The sequence below is a fragment of the Fundulus heteroclitus genome, chromosome 5, assembly GCF_011125445.2.
Source record: "Fundulus heteroclitus isolate FHET01 chromosome 5, MU-UCD_Fhet_4.1, whole genome shotgun sequence".
Classification (NCBI taxonomy): Eukaryota; Metazoa; Chordata; class Actinopteri; order Cyprinodontiformes; family Fundulidae; genus Fundulus; species Fundulus heteroclitus.
Window position 1 is genome coordinate 2,209,408 of NC_046365.1, and position 20,356 is coordinate 2,229,763.

General features: G+C 39.2%; 1 protein-coding gene across 4 annotated transcripts in view; it reads left to right on the forward strand.

Moving 5' to 3' along the window:
* LOC105919475 (teneurin-3-like) overlaps window positions 1-20,356 on the forward strand; it is a 457,194-nt gene that overhangs the window by 415,086 nt on the left and 21,752 nt on the right. For all 4 annotated transcript variants that reach the window (XM_036136710.1, XM_036136711.1, XM_036136709.1 and 1 more), the window contains 13 exons: window positions 3,610-3,740; window positions 3,867-3,974; window positions 8,836-8,990; window positions 9,550-9,651; window positions 10,019-10,192; window positions 10,460-10,519; window positions 10,628-10,790; window positions 12,147-12,285; window positions 12,376-12,481; window positions 12,627-12,769; window positions 14,353-14,531; window positions 18,964-19,068; window positions 19,189-19,319. In XM_036136710.1, the coding sequence (XP_035992603.1) occupies window positions 3,610-3,740; window positions 3,867-3,974; window positions 8,836-8,990; window positions 9,550-9,651; window positions 10,019-10,192; window positions 10,460-10,519; window positions 10,628-10,790; window positions 12,147-12,285; window positions 12,376-12,481; window positions 12,627-12,769; window positions 14,353-14,531; window positions 18,964-19,068; window positions 19,189-19,319 (1,696 nt within the window). The remainder of the gene's footprint in view (window positions 1-3,609; window positions 3,741-3,866; window positions 3,975-8,835; window positions 8,991-9,549; window positions 9,652-10,018; window positions 10,193-10,459; window positions 10,520-10,627; window positions 10,791-12,146; window positions 12,286-12,375; window positions 12,482-12,626; window positions 12,770-14,352; window positions 14,532-18,963; window positions 19,069-19,188; window positions 19,320-20,356) is intronic.

Below are 20,356 nucleotides of genomic sequence, written 5' to 3' on the forward strand. Positions count from 1 at the left end.
ACAATGACGGCTGGAGGTTGGGCTGAAAATAAAAACAATAGTCGCTTATAAAACTGTTTACCTTTCTCATAACAAATGCAGTTGTAAGGGATTCAAACCCTCTTTGACCAACATTTTGCATTTTGAGATTCGGATGGAATTGTTGCAATTCTTTCACAGATATCTTACACCAGACTGATGAAATTTGAAATAAAACTGACCAACTCTTTCGTCATATGCCAGAGATGGTGACTAGTTTTATTTTCGGACTCAAATCCCTTTACAGCAGTGATCTATAAAGGGAAATAATGTGCTGGTGTGCATACACACAGCACAAACTTTTGCATATGCTGATTTCAGTTTTTGGTTGTACACAAAATTTTTGTATTGATCCTATGCAATGTGGTATAAATGCGACTCCTGGTATTTATGGTGGTAATCTACAGATGAAGTGTATGCAGTCAGTCTTATTTTATATCCTGTTTCTACTTCAGAACCGTACTATATGCTCAGGTTCTGTTCCTGCTCCAAAACAGGACCTCTCTCAGTGTCGTGTTTCAGGTTAAGATTTCCTTTAGAAGACACATATCAACTTTCAGGCTTTTGCCCTATCTGTCATTTTGTTGTTTTGCTTCCAGCAGGCTTTAATACTCTGCCTTCCTTTATCCATCTTGTTTTTCTTTACTCATTTTTTTCAAACCCCATTGTTTCGGTGTTTCCTAACTTGACTCATTTGCACTCCACCCTGCACTCTTCACACACCATTATTGCCTTTCTCCATTTTTTTTCCTGTCTCACTTTTGCTTCTTTGATCTTAACTTTGCTGTGGTCCATTTCCTCTTCAGTGTTTTACTAAGCCCTGACATGTTTGGGTAATAGAGTGCCTTCCACATGTCAGCATCCTCTTTCAGCTCCAAATAGAGCCACGTTGTGAGAAATCTTTTAAAGGAAATTTCATTCTTTATCCTGAGAAACATGCTGTTCTGTTGACATGTTGGAATATAAAGTGGAAGGAGTGCTGAAAATCTGAAGGAATCAAATATAAAACTGGGAGCTGAAGTTGTAAACATGTCATTGCTTTCCAGTTACAGATTTGACTCGTAGACAGGTAAAAATATATCAGCTCCCTTAATTTTGAACTCTGATACATATCTAAACGTGCCATTTTTTCAGTTTAATTAAGCCCTCCATCCCAGTGCTGGTAGCATGTTTTCTATCTCAGTTTTTCCAGTTTTAATAGGATGGATTATGTTTGAGTTTTGAGTTGTTTCCTAATGGTATTTTATCTTTCGACATAAAGCACTGTGTATCCTCCAGTCGTTTTTAAACCCGCCTGTTTATTTTTAGCTGTCCTAATTAACACCCTGTCATCATCTGCTGATTGTTACTGACCACTGGGACTCAAGACCAGAGGCCACAGCACATGCAGCCTTTACATGATAGAAAAGTGATAGCTCTCATTAAATCAAAGACAACCCTAATTTTAACTATCACACTCACACTAGTTTAAAAGGGTTCAGGAATTGAAAGCGCTGGCAGAAATGTGCACCTTTCTCACCTCTGCCAGCCTGGTCTTAACCAGCTTTAATTGACAATCCTGCCAGTATATTAAAAATAAAAAATAGACAGGAAACACAACTGTTTTATGTGGTGGATGAACGTTTTTGCTTTGTATAAAAACATTATATGAGATTATTGTAACTTCACTTTTAGATCAAATAAAGGTAAAAGCTGCTGGAATCCACTGCATGTAAACACCACAGCTAGTGCTTTGTTGTATCTCATCCAGCTTTTATTCTTTGTTGTAATTCCTTGAGAGATGGACCAGGAAATTAAATTCAGTTTTGAACGACTTTATTTATGAAGCACTGATTTACGACAAATGTGATCTCCAGGCACGTTACAGAAGTATATAATCTGATCAAAATTCTTCTATGTATTCTAATTGCACCCTAGTTATGTTGTAATGAAGTTCATTTCTGTAAACAATGCCAGTTGTTTAAAGAGCGTAGCAACAATGTAATGGAGAGACTTCCAGCAGAACCCGGCGGACCCGTCCAGCCATCTGCTGGGACCAGTACTGTCAGCATCCAACAGTCATGTGTAGCAGCTATGCAGGATGGAGCCTGTTTTTTTTTGGTTTTGTTTTTTTTAAGATTAAATTCACAGTTTGTTTGAGATCCAGACTGTTTTCTGGCTATCTCACTGAGTTAATATGTCTGTCCTGAAGAAATGTTTTAAAATGACTGTCTCACTGGATAGATGCATCATTGTCTTAGAAAATACAATCTTCATCACCAAAGCCATTTTTTCCTGAGCTTTCCTTGTTTTTTCCAGGCAGCCGTTTTTGTATGTTTCATTGGGATGGCACCAGACAAATGGTTCAGCATCATCGTCTTAGCCAATAGAGACTTGGAATCCATCACTGAATCCCATTTGTCCCAGCCAATTATCCACAATCCATGACTGTTTCTCTTTAGCCCACTGGAACCCTGACAAACATGGACTCCTGTTTCTGCCATTTTTTTATTATTTCTTTTGCCGTGCAATTCCCATTTTCAAGGTATACTGCTCTGAGTTATTTGGCTTGATGTTTCAACATCCTGTTTGGTCTGACTAAATGTTTCTGTATGACAAAATTCCCTTTTGGTTAGACTTGGTTAGATTTTAGAGTCCTTTGGATAGTTTGAGCTGACAGATCTGTTATTGAGACCATCAGCTTGTTAAGATCTCCAGATTTCCTTTAGCTTTAGACCCATTCCCAGTAGATGTGTGCAGGTATGTGCTTTCTCAAAGCAAAATAATTCCATTACGATTATTTATAACAAGAACCAAGCATGAAGTCATGTGTTGTTATTTCTTGTATTTTGAAAAGCACACAATGAAGCAAAATTGCATTTTTTGTGGCCGGAGGATGCTGATAAAGTAGAGCCTCTCTTCAGATGTAGGAGATCAAACAGCAGAATGCAGGGGTTGGGTGAGCACTGGGCAGTCACATGTTTTGACACCAAAGCAGCAGGAGGAGTTTTCTAAGAAGTCAGCTATAGCTACTGATGTATAAAAGGCCACTAATGCCACAGATTCTCAAACTCTTCTGATAATCCTGTCCATCTGCATTCAGTCTCCATAGCAACCAACAATTGTCATGGCCAATAGGTGGTGCTATTCCCCACTTCCTCCATGCCTACATCAGGTTTTAACACCATTGTTCATCATAGTGTCAGGAAATCTTGCAGGTGACCAATCACCTTTCATCTGCTCGGAGGAACGTTAGCTGTTCGTACATCCAGACAGATTCAGAGATGTTGGGAGCAGCAGAAAGCAGAGGTTGTTTCCTGCAGATCAGCTCTAAGCCATGACTTTACCGCACACGTCCAGCTCCAATACATCCCACTCTATCTGTCTTTTTCCATTCAGGTTGACCTGCCAGAAAAATTTAGAATGCAATAATAATTTTATCACATATGTCAACAACACTGTATTTGTCAAGCTCACCATGCAACCATTATTTGTTTTCTTCGTTCATTTTCTCCAAATGAATCAACCAGGTGAATTAGAGGTACTGGCTAACATTCATCAACCTCCGTAAGTCTTATGCTGTCCGTGTTTGCCTGTCCCTGTCTTCCACAGTAACAATCCTGCTCACCGCTACTACTTGGCCACTGACCCAGTAACTGGACAGCTGTATGTGTCCGATACCAACTCCAGGAGAATTTACCGCCCCAAGATGCTCAGCGGCGCCCGTGACCTCAACAGTAAGCGTAAGCCACAGGAAAGCCCTGTGTTGGCAGAAATCAAAGCATCCTCCTCTGTTATTATTTTAAACAGTGAATATATTCACTGTTTGGAGAAAAAAATCTGCAGCACATGTATGTGTGTGTGTTCAGGTAATGGGAAAGTAGTGGCTGGCACAGGTGAGCAGTGTCCTCCTTTTGATGAGGCTCGATGTGGCGATGGGAGGAAAGCTACAGAGGCACAGCTACTGGGACCAAAAGGTACACACACACAAATACACACTACACCTGTGACCCATTCCCACTATTTCTGAATCTAGTTCTCAGCACAAATAAAGAGGCACCTGTTTAGATTCATGTAGAAATCAGACCGGTTGTGACAGACCTAATGTTTTCTCTTCAGCACCTAATTTCTTCCATTGTTTAGGAAAGATCTTGACACTGATGGGGTCAGTGTGTTGCACTAATTGATCTGGGAATACTTGTTCACCCTTGTACCGCAATCACATTATTCCATATCTGCCTTTTGTATCACTGATATAGGAAAACACATTTCCATTTTACACTCTGCAATGCATGCTTGCCAGTGCTACAGAATAATTTCAACCACAACTCAAATACAACAGCAATGATCCAGTGATTACTGTACTTAATTTCAAGACTTGAAAGTGTTGCGTCATTCACCTCAAAATGCTTGATGCTTGAAACCGGAATTAATTGCATGAGCTTTTTTGATTAATTTAGTTAAAATTTGCTTCACCTCCTTGGAAATCCATAAAGCACTTAATTTTATCCCCAGACCATTAGATGATCTTTAAATATGACAAAAATCTGAGACAGAAGATCCATCTGGTGGTCTGTGAAGACACAGGTAGACACGGGTAGACACAGGATCCAGATTAAGCCCTCTACTGAACTTGACTCCACTCCAATAAAGATAATAAGGCCACAGGCCACGTGAGAAGAGCTCGACGACTAAAAAAACTCTTCAAAGGTTAAACGTGGACGTGCATGGACGCTCGTGCACGTACATGCACGTGAACAGCTGCCATTTAGTGCTTACCCACTCCCTGCAGCTGCCCATGAAATGCCACTGCCAGGCATAAAATGGCAGAGAGCGCACTTATCAGATGAAAACATTTTCTTGCTAAGAGCATTATAAAGTTATAATGCTGCTAGTTACTTACTTCTTCACTAGACATTTTCCCCTGAAAGGAGATGCTGTTCTGCGAATTGTGAATTTATCCTTTGCAAATAGGCTCATATGAGCCGACGGGAGAGAAAGAAAAAATGGGTGCGAGTGCTGGAGTGAGGTAGAGAGAGGTGTGGCTTGAAACCCGGTTTGTTTTGGTCTACAGACAGTGCTCAAGCTTCACCTACTGGTGAAATATTGCTTATTGCTACTTTAAGTTTAAATGCAGGTTTTGTCCATTTGTTTTGTCTCGTGTATCTGTTCTTTTTCTTTCATTTTAAACCTTAGCATCCAACCTATTACAATCGAGCCATATGAAATGCAGATGATTATACTGTTTTCCATCTACCTGATATATTAATCAGGAGAATATCTGCACCTCATGCTCAGCAGCAGTCTTACATCATGCTGTACCTGTTCATCTCATAACATAAGAGAGTGAGGTGCAGGAAATGGGGAAGTCTGATATGGCAGCAGAAAGTTAAGGTTCAAACTGAGACATTTAATTAGCTTTTGCTGTGTTTCTGTTAGATTACTGTTGTCCTCTGTAGGAGGCAGTGAGCAGCTGAAACTGAACCCCTGTGACACCAGCTCTATGCATAGACAGATTTCACAGCTAAGCTCCTTCCTGATCGCTGCAGCGGTTTTGCATGTGATGGCAGTTTTTCACTTTACAGCCACATATATCCTGGGAGAATTATAAATGCTATTCGTTCTGGAGGGGAACAGAATATCAAGTGGGTCAGTATATCATTTACAGGAGTGGCTCTGAAGCCCTCAGTGTGGATCTGTCCAGACAGACAAGGTGGTAATTTAAAAATATCAGCGCTGTGATTCTTTCACCAGCCTCAGCAATTCACACAGTGATGCCTTCAACATCTGGGGAAACTTATGGAGCTTATTGAGCTCTATCACTGTCAAAGGATGAATATTTTAGACTGTCAATGTGCCATGTTTATAAAACCATGTCCAACATCGCAGTGCAGGTTTTTCAGAATTTATATTACACAAAGCTGTATGCATATTGCATACAGTAATAAAGGGATTCAATTCAATTCAATTCAATTTTATTTATATGGCACCAATTCATGAAACATGTCATCTCAAGGCACTTTCCAAAGTCAAATTCAATCATATTATACAGATTAGGTCAGATTATACAGATTGGTCAAAAGGGAAACCAGTTGATTGCATCAAAGTCCCGACAAGCAGCATTCACTCCTGGGGAACCGTAGAGCCACAGGGAGAGTCGTCTGCATTGTCCATGGCTTTGCAGCAATCCCTCATACTGAGCAAGCATGAAGCGACAGCGGAAAGAAAAACTCCCCATTAACGGGAAGGCAAAACCTCCAGCAGAACCAGGCTCAGTATAAACGGTATAAAACATACTTATGTAGTCAAAAGTTGTCCTTCGTGATTCACTTGGATCTTGATCAGGTCTTTGCTATTCCAAAAGGTTCAGCCTACATCTGCAGTAGAACTAACTGGCTGCTACTTTCTTTAAGATGCAGCTCAAGCACATCACTTATGAATCAGACCCAAACCACGATTTTACCTTCTCCATGCCTTAAGCAGGGTTCTCACAGGTCCTTGAAATCCTTTGTGAATTTAAGAAAATGTCTTCAAGGCCCTGGAAAGTTTCTGGAACAGCCATAAAAGACATCCGTCCCTGAATGTTTTTTGTTTGAAATTTCACATGGATGACGGCTAATCCACAATTAGTTGTAGCAATGGACTTTATTAGAGAAACATCTATGTTAGACGTAAAAACAGTACAGTAAAAATACTGTAAGCTGTTTAGTTTTTATACATTTAAATAAAATATTGTTTCACGGACGTCGTCATGTTTACGCTGCAATGGATTCTGGGTAAACAACTTAAGGTTCAAGGTTCTAGCACTCGCTCAGTCCAGCCAAAACAGCAATGAGTATCTCTAAACCTTTACAGTTTGAACCAGAGCGCGTTGAAATTTATGACACGTTTAGGGTCTGGTCTTCGGTCCGGTGTCGGGTCCGTAATTTCACATTCGGTACCAGCAGCAGTGGCAGAACCTTTGTTATTTAAAAGGGCTTCCTGTGTTGCCTGTCTCTGATGTTTCTACCAGTTTCTTTCGCTTGCAAGGCGGCGAGGTTTAGGCTTTCTGGATTAGAATAGCTGGCAAATAGCAATTTCAAAGTTAATAGGAAATATACAAAATATTTAGGCCAACATTCCCTAACTCCAGTGGCGCAGGGAATTCATAAATGCTGCCTTATAAAACCATTCTTTTGTTTAATATTTTAATCTAATTTGTTGTAGAAATTAACAAAGCTATGCCTGAATCCGGCACTGCCGAGTGGTATAGCGATGTTAGCTGCATCATTGAAAACAATGGCTAACATTAAAAGCAGTAACAAATGCTAAATACTCTCGATCAATGGTCCCAATGCTTGCAATTCCAACTCCTGAGTCTGATTGGCCAAAGGGGTGATGGTGAGTGTAATAATTTTCACTGAGACTACCTCACATAAGCAGATTGCAGTTAAAAGTGTGCTAATGTGTTTAGATGATTCTTTTCTACCCTAACCCTTTGCTAAAGAGCTTCAAGGCTTCAACAAAGCTTCATATCATCATCACTGGACATGTCCATGTATTGTGGATATGAATGTAGGCTATACATTCAATCCACTTTCTTTTATTGATTCTGATCCCAAACTTTCTATCACATCAAGTATTTTATTGAATTTTCATTGTATTAAAATTGTTTATAGATTCAGTATTAGCAATACAGCGTTTCCCCTACCATTATCCAAGGATGGCACCCCCCACAAAAAAATGATTACATATATTAACCTACATCTTGAGCTATTTTTGTCCCTATCGGCGATGCAGACTTATGCTGAGTTGTGTGCTCGTACGCAGGTGAAGAGACACTCTCTCACCAGTAGACTGAGGGTGCGGAGAAAAAATATATCACAACCTCTGAAATGCCACAAAAAGCTGGATAAAAATACACGAGAGAGATCAGAAAAGACTCTTTGAGACTGACTGACCACCTCCAGGCAGGAATATATGTGTTTTTAAAATGCACCAAATTTTGTGATGATGGCAGCGGGAGTAGCTCTCCTACTCCCGCTACAAGTATATAAAATAGCCCAAGTCCTTCATGCACTGCCCTAAACTCAGCAGTACAGTTGATTAAAGATTGAAAGGTGGAGAGATACAGCAAAACTAACAAAAAAAGAAAAAGAGGGAGAAAGAAAGATGGATAAATATAGTAGGAGAAAGACTGACAGACAGATAAAAAAGATAAAGAAATGAAGAGAGGTATATAAATACATAAAATAAAATACATAGAAGATTAACTGAAAACTGTTTGAATAAACGTCATGAAAAGTCCCTGAAAAGTTCCTGAATTTGATGGTGTGGGAACCATGCTCATAGAATCAGGATTGTATTCTGGAAAGTTGGACCGTTTCAAAGTACCGTTTTGATATCCACAAGTTTTGTTTTTGTTTTTTAATCCTCATTTTGCAGACTGAGAGGAATTAGAAACCTAATTTTAAAATTTAACATCCAGCAGGCACGAAGAGGGTGTTCGCTAATGATGAGTATCTAAAAAAGTGTTTTAGTCTGTTTTTTTAAAGTTTGATTTGCTAAATACCTTTTTCTATATTTCATACTAGTTTTTTTTTTGTTTGTTTTTTTTATAAACAGTGGCTTGTATTATCCTTTTTAACTTACAGATTACTCCCACTGTTTTAATGTGCAATCCCAAAAAAACAGATTTGTTTATTAACATATAATTATTTGCAGTTATGGGTCAGTCAATTATAACTAAGATCATAGTCTTAATTATGCATCCCTCAATCAGTCATTATTTGTAATATCTTTGATATGTTCTGAGGGCTTCATTCTTCCTGTGTTGTTGTGTCTGTCTCTACTCTCCAGGGATTGCAGTCGATAAGAACGGCCTGATCTACTTTGTGGACGGGACAATGATCAGAAAGGTGGATCGTAATGGAATCATTTCCACAGTGCTGGGCAGCAATGACCTGACCTCTGCACGACCTTTGACCTGTGATACCAGCATGCACATTAGACAGGTTAGCCTACAGAGCATTCTCAACACATCCGCAGTGTCACACAGTGACTATCGTTTCAGTGAATGTTGGGAGCAACGTGAACCCCCTGTTGATGTTGTTGGTTGTGATTCATGGGACTGGGTGCTGGGAAGCAGACAAAACAGATCAGTTAGAATCTATTAGTAAGAGAGGGAGTTTTGTTGGGTGAAATCATCTCCAAGCTGCTTCTTTTCTGTTCCTCATCCAGGTGAATGTCTTTGTAGTCTAAATGCATTTACATGCAGACTAAAACTGAACATAATAAAGACTGTCATAGTAAGAAATGGTATACTATTTTTATTCCTTATTTTCAGAGTGACAGTTTTTGATATAGCATACAACACACAGGAGACATGAAGAGGAACACATCTAAACTGTTTTTCTAGCATTTGGCACTCTTTGTTTTCTTCCTATTTATGTTGCTGACAGAATTCATGTAGTAGTTGGGACTCCATGCAGCTGAAGTGAGGGTTTCACATATTTTCCCGTTAACATCTGTGATGGTCTGAGGAAAATTAAGTCATCATTCTTCATTTTTTAGGTTCGATTAGAATGGCCCACAGATCTAGCAATCAACCCTATGGATAACTCCATCTATGTCTTGGACAACAATGTTGTGCTGCAGATCACTGAGAACAGACAGGTATGTTCGATGTCTGTATTTTTTAAACCTAATATGTACACTAGCTATTGTGCCTTAAAAAAGTATTTATAACCCTTGAACCTTTTCACATTGTATAAAAGTACTACCATAGCAACGTATTTAATTGGGATTTGATCTGAAGTGTCCCCTCTGTGTCAGTCACCACTGACTTTCTATTTTTACTGTTTTTTATAGGAAATCCCAATACATTGAAGTTTGTAGTTGTATTCTAAAAGTATATAAAGTTCAACATAAATCAAGACTTTTGCAGAGAACTGTAATTTCAAGTGGTATATCTCTCTCTGTATCCTTTTTCCAAGACAAGAAACTTTTTAATTCTTACCTACCTATCCTCATGTGTGTTCAGGTTCGCATAGTGGCAGGTCGTCCTATGCACTGCCAGGTGCCTGGTATTGAATACACCACGGGGAAGAGAGCGGTACAGACCATGCTGGAAGGAGCTACAGCCATTGCGCTGTCATACAATGGCATCCTCTACATCGCAGAGACAGATGAGAAGAAGATGCACCGAATTCGACAAGTAAGGATTCTGCATTACAGTGTATAGTGCTAAATATCAGGTTAAAACTTTTACTATTTTACTCACAAACTTAAAAAAAAACTGTTCAAGGACCAGGAGTCCTGGAATCAATATGATCTCTATTCATTTTTGACTGGGTTTTTTTCAGCTAATATCCAATATTTATAGCGTATACCCCCAGGTTGTTCCTTCCTTTCCTGTCAAAATGCCAGGCTGTTGTTTTATTATCTATTTTTCACAACTGCATCTTTTCTGCCATACTTTTAGGTGTCCACTGATGGAGAAATTACCCATCTTGCTGGTGCTCTGTCTGAATGTGACTGCAAGGTACTATGGGGTTACTGGAACGTTAATTTTGGTCGTTTGTGGTAGTATATATGCTCAAAAACAATGAACATGGAATCATCATTTCTGCCTGCTTGTTTTTCTTTGCAGAACGATGCCAACTGTGACTGCTACCAGACAGGTGATGGTTATGCTAAAGACGCCAGGCTTAGCTGTCCTTCCTCTCTGGTGGTATCACCGGACGGGACTCTGTACGTGGCTGATCTGGGAAATATTCGGATCCGGGCAATAAGACGCAACCAGCCACGCACGGGTATAAACACTTCTAAAAATGGTTGTTTTCACTTTCCACACATCAGTGCTGTATTTCTGCTGGTGAGTCTGAGGGGTCTGAGAACTTCTCTCTGAACTTTGAAATATCAGGACAAGCTGCCGTCTGAACCAACCACCAGGGGGCACACGTTAGCTGCTATGATTGCTGCTATGACAGGCAGCTGTCTGTCTCGGCTTTTCATCATATTTATACAAATATATCTGCTTCTGGGTTTATTTATTTTTCAGGAGACTCTCCTGAAAAAAAAATTTAAAAATGTAATTTTATAATTACGTATACTATAATACAGTAAAAATAAATCTAAATCACTTGATTTAAAGGTACAGTGGCATAAATGGTTTCACCTCCTTTTAGAATCTACATATTTGTCTTTTAGACTTAAAACATTGAATTCAGCTCTTTCTTTATAATAAATTTATAATAAAAGTGCATGACAATTGTCAAGCAAGAATATTTATCAACTGTTTTAAAAGACAAAACCGCTACAAAAGTATTTAGCCCTATTCTGTGAAGAAGCCCATGTCACAGGACGTGTGAGGTTAGCTGAGCAAAAGATGCTAGAGAATCACAGCTCTCCAGTTTAGCTCCTGATAATCTGCTTCATTTTTTGGTTCAGTTTTATTGTGTTCAGTTTGTTTACAGATTGCTGTTTAGATCAAAAGAAATCTCAAGTTGTTTTCAAAAAAGCAGTTCAGGTTGAGTTAAGCACAGTCTAATATATTCCAGTTCGGCACATGTCGGTGGAAGCTTTGGTGTTCTAGCTAAAGAATCCAACAGATCATATTGAATTCCTCAGCTGGATTCAATCTCTCCACTTCAACAAATATGGAGTGGCAGGGAAAAGTGGAGCGTAGGAGTCATTTTTTTACTGGAAGAAACTTCCCGCAGAGCCAGATTAGGCTGAGGAGGCTGTGAAAACAAAACACAGGAGCTCCTGGTCCAAGTACAAACTGAAAGAAACAGAAAAAAATAGGAAATGGTCAATGACAGCATTAAGATTTAGGCAAAAACAGGTTTATATCCGGGGCACATTTGGATTTTAAGTTATTGTTTAATTTTACCAACATAACTTATGTTTTTAAGTTATATTCAGGCTATAATTTTTTTATCCACATCACCTCCAACAAAAGATATATATTTATGCTTATAAATGTAGAAAATCTGGGAATCCTGTTCCAATTCATAGATGTCCAATCAAACTGACCAGCAGAAATCAACTCCAAGCATGTTGTTTATATAATCACAACAGTTTAATAATAGGTTAAAGTCAAGTGTTGGAAAAGAAACGGGTCTCTCTCTAATCAGGGTTTCTTCATCTGTCCATACCATCTGCAGGCTCTTTGGCTTCAGGTCCCAGCTCCTATGAAGTGGCTTCTCCAGCTTCACAAGAACTTTACGTCTTTGATTCAAATGGGACTCACCAGTTCACCATGTCTCTGATCACTGGAGACTTTAAATACAACTTCAGCTACAGGTTGCTTTCACTTGCTTTTTTTCTCCTTTTAAGCCATAGACTGTAATTGTTTTGCAGGCATTTTCATTTTTTGCTGTTCTTTCCTGTCAGCAATGAGGAGGATGTTACTGCGGTGACAGACAGCAGTGGGAACACGCTCCGTATCCGTAGAGACACCAACAGGATGCCTGTACGTGTGGTGGCTCCTGATAATCAGGTGGGATGTTCACATTTTTCCACATTTGCATTCTTTGAGGATGACTATGAGTCATAGATCCTTCTGGTTTTGTGACAACTGATACCATCTGATTTTCTGGTTGTGATTGTTGTTTTTTTTTGTTTGTTTGTTTTTGTACGTACAGGTTATCTGGCTGACGATCGGGACTAATGGTGGTCTAAAGTCTCTCACAGCTCAGGGTCAGGAGCTGGTTTTATTTACTTACCATGGCAACAGTGGCTTGCTGGCTACCAAGAGCATCCAGATTGGCTGGACTACATTCTATGAGTAAGCCTCTTTTCTGGTTTTCATGTGCAAACATGCAATCTGCAAAACTGTGCGGTGGATGAATGTAAGAATTTCTAGCTCCAGAATGATTGCATCATTGATGTCACCGTGCAGAATAAAACATGACATTGTAGAGAGGGAGGTTAGTCTTCCTGGGTTAGCAAAGAGGATAGGTCCTCTTCACGTGACACACGGTGGTCTTTTATTCTAATGCAGAACTCAAATTCATCTCAATTCAATTTATTCACATGATAGCAATTCACAACAACAAACCCTCATAAAGGCACTTTACAAACATTTCTTATTGATCCTAGTTATCAATCAACGCTGTCAAGTTCAGTTTATTATTTTAATTGGTTGAAAGGCTTTCTATCTCAGGAAGCCCAGCAGTTTGCATCGAGTCATTGACTAGCAGCCTTCACTCCTCCTGCATGAGTGTGGAGCCACAGTGGACAGTCGCTGGCATTGTGTCGTAGACTTTGCAGCAATCTCTCAAATGAGCACCCTCAGTCCACACCTTCTAGTTCTGGCACCACTCTTAACACAAACATCTCCGTCCTGGAGTGAATGGCAACTTACACATGAGTAAGTAAACCTGTATTCCAGGTAATACCATTCACTGGGATACAGAGCAGGGTCAGATGGGATAGAGTCTATTGGGATTTTAATGAAAGGTTTCCTGGTATTTCAAAGTGTTTATGATACTTTGGACTCTTACATGGTTACCACAGCTTTGGAAAAGAAACAAGACCCACAGCATCACAGATCCTTCACTATACTTAACAGGAGGCGTGAGGTGCTTTTCCATTCATGTATTCTTTTTTCAGACCAAGCCTACCTGGATTATTTGTTGCCAAAGAGGTTGCTGTTATCCCAGTAGAGTTTAGCAGACTCTAGACCTTATGTTTGTGATGCAGTGTGTTATGGAATGCTATTATGGTGACTTTGTGACCTCAAGCTGTCACTCTGTGCTGCAGTTCTTTAACAGGGAGCTTTGGAGATTTTTACCCCATTACCATCATCACTGTGAGGTGGCAAGATGAATATCACTCCTTGCTCAGCCTGGTTTCTCACAGCTTTTTGTTATTCCATTGAGTATAGGGAGCTATGGGCAGATATAGGTATGTTCTTGTAGCCATTTCCTGATTGATGAAGATCAACACACATTTTCCTTACTGGAATGGCATCTTCTGTTTCCATGAAGAGTGGCTAAAGGAAAGTGACTTCTGTACCATGTTGTATTTATTCTTTGTAAACAGGAAATTATATGTGACAAACAAAAGTCACATAAAGTGTTAGTTTCAAAATGGTTCAGTGACATGTATTTTTTTCCAACGGTGCCAAAATAAAATGTAGCAAAAAAAAGCTTTATTTATTATTTATTATTTATTATTTAAGACTGAATCATATTTAGTGTGAGTTGACGTTGCTGTAATAACAGGTGAATGTGTTTTAAGTCACCTTAGTTTGTGTTGGCGGGGGGGGGGGGTCAGGTAATCTTAAATGGTATCTACAGCATTCATTCCATTAATGACAACCGATATACCCTTTCTCCTTCTCCTACATTCTCACCGTCCTTGTAGCTATGACAGCGAGGGTCGTCTGACTAATGTGACCTTCCCCACTGGCGTGGTCACCAATCTCCACGGCGACATGTCTTCAGGAGCCATTGCAGTGGACATAGAGACATCGGGGAGGGACGAGGATGTTTCCATAACAACAAACTTGTCATCAATAGACTCCTTTTACACTTTGGTGCAGGGTAAGGTGCTGGCATGTGTATGGCTGTGAGTGTGAAGCTAAGACACAAAGAAAGGTCAGACTGCTTTCAAAAGATGCAATACTAAAGAAAGCTAAATGATCACAGTGGGAAAAAAAAACTGTCAAAATCAAAGACATCTAGCTTTATATTTGAGTGGCTGGCAGGATTTATGGTACGGAGATAAATGCCACTCCTTCTCATCTTTGGTGTGTGTAGGATATTGCTATTTGTTGTTATTTTCAGATTTTGTTTTTTTTCTTCCTCCAATGTTTTCCCTGCAGCTCATGTTGTCAGCTTATTACAATTATTCACATAAAAACTGAAAAGGAGCAAAAGCTGTATGTAACTGTCTGTTGTGCAGAAAGTGTATATACCATGGCTTACTAAAGTATTCACACCTTTTAAAATTGCAAACTTCTGTTTAATTTATTGGGATTGTGACCAACACAAATGATGCGCTGTTTTGCGTTTGTGCAAGCTCTTCCCACAAGGTTTTGAGAGACTTCAGTCCGGCCTGGACGTTTTCCTTCACTCCTTTTCCTTACGCTAGACATACAGAGAACACAGTGAATGTTGTCCCATCTAAAGCAGCACCAGCTTTCATTGTGTTAGAAATTCTTGCTGGTTCTTTAGCGTTGCTTTTGGTGTCCTGGCAGCCTCCCTAAACCATGATCTGTCTTCTCCTTTCAGGGGTTTTGGAAAAACGTCCAGATTTTCTAATGCCATTGTTGTCAACACACTCCATTGGGGAGCCAAATACAGGTTTATTATAGAAGAGGACCTGTTGAGCTGAACATAAATAGGCGCCACACTTTTCAGGCATACTCTCATAGAAGTTTGTGGTTACGGTACTTAATGTGAGAAGTGCAAATACTTTAGTAAGTCACTGTGGGGTAAATGTCACTCTGTCCAATCAGAGAAGTAAATCAGACTGTGGTTAATGAGAGACGTGAGGATTATATCAGAGACAGGACAGGGTTTGTGAGAACTACAGCCTCACATGACAACATAGCTCTTTTTCTTACACTCACAGAATTTCATTCTAAGCTTCTGTTAAAAAAAGAGGAACATAGAATAGATTATCAAAATGATTAAAGTAATTTGTTTTCATAGATCTTGATTTGGTAGCAGCAAATGACAAACTGAACACTGGTATTTCAGCGTTGTTGTCACTCCTTATGTCAGATAAATACTGGGCATGTTAGCGGTCGGAAAACAAGCGGCCTCACAACAATTTAGTTTCCTTATAATAAAAACTGTTTTCAATTGTTCTGTTTGTGACTTATAATTTTGAAGTTGACATGTAATGGCCATCATTATAACATAATTTATGTGCATGAGTAAAACCTGTGTATGCAGGACTTTAAAACTGGCTTTAGTCCATGAGCCCCTGTCCTCCTCTGTCTGGCCCTGCCAGCACTCAGATATACTTCCCGCCTTAAAGAGCTGTTTTTCTGTTGAGAGCGCTTTGCTCCTTCTGTCCTGATTTGTTCAAACTCATTCATATGTGAAGCATTGCTTTCAACAGTTCATGCACATTATTTCCTGGTTTACCTGTCATCTCATCTGCATGCGTAGGTAGGTGACATCCCATTTGGTCCAAGTGCAGACCAGAGATGGTAAACAAGCCAATTTAGCTGCTCTACTTAGTCATATTAATGATGCTGTTAACTGCTTGAAAAAGCAGAATATGTAGAAACAAGAGGTTAAAGGGTCATTTACAGACAGTTATTTACAGTTTATTGTTGTTTCCACTGAATCACTGTGTATGATAATGTGTTGGGAAATGACTGTGGGTTAATGAAAGTATAACCCTAACCACACATACACCACCTAATGTCCAATCCCATTCTCTAAGGGACTTGATGCAAAATTATCTATTTTAATGAACCAAAAAAAATTACCAAACAATATTATGTGTTTTTTAGCCTACTCTCCTATATTTTAGTGCTTGGAGACAGAAGGGATGAAGGCCCCAAAGATATCTTTAGGAGATTCTCATGAGATGATAAAATCAGAACTCTGAAGCTCAACCTACGTGGAATTACACAGGGATTACATCACACACAAGACAGGGGAAAAGTTGAGGCAGAAAATATATTTAATATTATATTATTTGATAAAGGATTTGCAACAAATAGAACAAATGAAACAGTTAAAGTGCTGTGCAAAACTTTTTGACAGCCTCAGACTTTTTGACCATCTGTCACATAGCCATTTAAAGTGGTTTTGATCAATCGTTCTCTAAGCTTTCTGAAAACAAAAAGGTGGGTATTCTAAAGGTTTTTTCATTCATCTTTATCTTTAGTTCATCTTTAGTTCTGTTTTGTTCCTAACCATTCCTTTATAATGTGCTCTGTGTCTATGGGAATTACGCAAACTGTAAAGCAGAAATGTCACCTTTTAGGAAACCAGAAAAAGTCAGTAACAGTGATTCTCAAGAATGTCATCGTCCCTTTTAAAATGCTAGGTTGGTGTGATGCAAAAGTGAGACCATGATAAATAATACCAAAACATTTTCCCCATATACTGTTATATTTATCCTGTTGAATTCAAACAGAAAATCAAACAAGACATTAGAAACGCTGCACTGATCTGGTAGAATAGGTGTGCACAGCCCTACACTAATGCTTCATAGAAGCTCCTTTTCATTCAGTTTCAGTAATCAGCGTTTAGATGGTTAACCACTCGGCATCTGTCCTGGGTTCTGGCAAGGCTATTCCAAAACTTTTGTTTCCTTCTTATTAAGCCACTCTTTAGTTGAGTTAGATGTAATCTAGCACTCTGATACTAAAACATGAAATTCCTCTTCCTCACCAACAGACAACTAAACGTTTTGGGCCTTTTAATAACTTCAAACTTGAGAAAAAAAAATTAGAAGATAATAAGCCCCAGAGCATAATGCAACCACCAATATATATTGAACTGTGGCTTTTTTTCAGTGAGCTGTAGTTGATTCTGTTCCAAATCAGTCGTTTGCAATTGTGGGCAGAAGTTCCAGTTGTTCTCATAAGAACATAACAACTTGTCCCACAAAGCAGGGATTCTCTCTTTGAACCCAACTCCTTAGTTCAGGGGATCAGTCATGACTGAGTCATTAGTTTTGGTCAAATGTCCACTTTTCCTAATGTTCCTCCTGTCTCATATTTCCTCCAGTTACTGGTGTTTGCCTTTACTGTGCTATTTAAAAGTTACAATTAGTATAACATATGCCCTTGACAGTAACCTTCCAGTGGAACTGGAGATGGAATTTAGCTTCTTGGCTGTAATTTCACCTATCCTGATGCCCATATAGGCAATGCTGGAAAATACTGGAGGCCACACAAAGTATTGACACTTTAGGCACAATTTGGATGTTTTGACTTGGGGGATGTAGCCACTTTTGTTGCTAATGGCTTAGAAATTAATGGTTATGTGTTGAGTTATTTGAAGGGACAGCAAAATGGGAGGGTGTACTAACTTTAGATAGATAAATAGATAGATAGATAGATAGATAGATAGATAGATAGATAGATAGATAGATAGATAGATAGATAGATAGATAGATAGATAGATAGATAGATAGATAGATAGATAGATAGATAGATAGATAGATAGATAGATAGATAGATAGATAGAGCACTACTGTATTTACTGTTTGTTCCATTTAGTTAGGTGTTTCAGAAACCATTGATGAGCAAAATGTTAAATGTAAATGTTACTATTAAGACTTTTCCACTTCCATTGTGACATGCATTTAATCATAAGTGTGTGGAAACCAAGGAAAATTTCATTTTCATGTTCTGTTTTCTGTATCTGTGAGCTATGTTCATTTCGACAGACATTTAATTTGGTTCAGTGTCAAAATTCCAGTGCACTGTGTCCAAGCCCTAATGTTTCAATAATATGAAATAAAAAAAAGGAACAAAAAATATTGTCATAAAAACTTAATTATTAAATGAATGATGGGAGAGCAGAGCAATGGAAACATCGTTGAAGAAAATGAGGAGGGAAAAGGTCAGAGCAAATGGTTAGTAGGGCCTTTGTTTAATCAAGTTATTTCACTCTGTTTGCAGTATTTCTGCATGGATCTAGCAGAGGGTATATTTAGTCAAAGATAAAAGAGTGCAGTCATCCACTCTGTGTTGCAAACACAGCCATTAGTCCTGTGGGAGGCTGAGAAGAACATAATTGAAAAAGGCTGAAGGATGTTAAACCTGCTCTCTGCTCCATTAGCAGGTTCAAACATTACGCTCAGAAATGAATTGTTTCTCACCTTACTTTGTCTCCCTGCTGTCTTTTACCTACGCTCACTCTCCCTACCTTTCCTTTCCCTTGCTTTATCCTCTTTTCAGTTCACAATTGATCAGATGTTCTTCAGTAAATGCTTTGAATGTTGTAATGCCACGACATAATGATAACTGCATCTCTGCCTTGTACTTGTGTCATGCAGACCAGCTTCGTAACAGCTACCAAGTGGGCAATGACCATTCGCTCAGGGTCATCTATGCTAATGGGATGGACACACACTATCAGACAGAGCCACATATACTGGCAGGTATGTTTCAATTAGTTATCACATCTTGTAGCGGATGCCATGCATAAATGTGGCAAATACTTGTTCCTCTGTCTCAAAGCCACCCCAGTCTACCCCAGATCTGCTCTTATATTCTTGTAGGAGCTGCTAACCCTACGATTGCCCGGCGTAACATGACCCTGCCAGGAGAGAATGGCCAAAACTTAGTTGAATGGAGGTTTAGGAAGGAGCAGACACAAGGAAGGATCACCGTCTTCGGAAGAAAGCTGAGGGTGAGTACTCTTCAGTTAATGGTGAAATGTTAGAATGATGCTGGTATTTTTTACACAGCAGTAGTAGATTGCAATCCAGACCTGGAAAATTGGATCAAATTCCAATGGAAAACGAAAACATGAAAAAAATACTTGTATGCATAGCCTTTATTCGTGTCCACCTTTAAATTGTTTCTGTCCATCCATCTGCCCACCTATCCACGTGTAGGTGTTATATTTAAACCCTGACCACTGTAGAAATGTATGCCATAGACTCAAAGGAGAATCAAGTAAATATGCTTTTAAATAGTTAAACTGGGGCTGAAATGTCTAGAGTCAGTGGAGTAGGAACATGGACATGAAAAACAACCCTTTTAAAACCAACTGAAGGAAAGGATGTAAGGATATGGCAACAAAACAAAATACTCTGAACATGAAGGTGTGATAGTCCTAAGGGAGAGTCATGCCATGCCGTCTGTCAGATAATGCAGTATCCAAGCAAAGGAAGTTCTTGTAAAAGGTGCCAGCAGTAGAGAGGAAGGAGAGTCTACAGATTATGGTCATGCAGCGGTCCTTGGCTGCAGAAACTGGACATCATCATGCTGTCAAGTTTGCTTTAATCCATGGATCTGATGCTTCCATCCCAGTGGATGGATGGAAAGGCACATTACTCCAATCGTGTACCTTTGATTTAGTTTTGCAATTTTTTTGTGCTTCCATTGCCTGTCAAAGTAAACATGGATCTGGCACATACCAAACGTATTATACAGTGTAGACAAAGATATGGTCCATGCAAATATACTCAGCAGCAACCTGTACATGTCCTGCCTTACTGGTCTTTTCACAATATATTTTTTTCAGTGATCAGCTAACCTAACAGGGTAGGTTGCCACGGGTTTCTACCTTTCTCTGCTCCAATTGTCAACTATAGTCTGGCTCCGCTGTAACCTGTGTTACTATTAGCCACATTAGCCTCCAATGCCTTTACAATTAAACTGAGAAATAATGGACGGGGGTGTACTGATTTGTTGCTTAGCTGTTTATTCACCAGCTGAGCC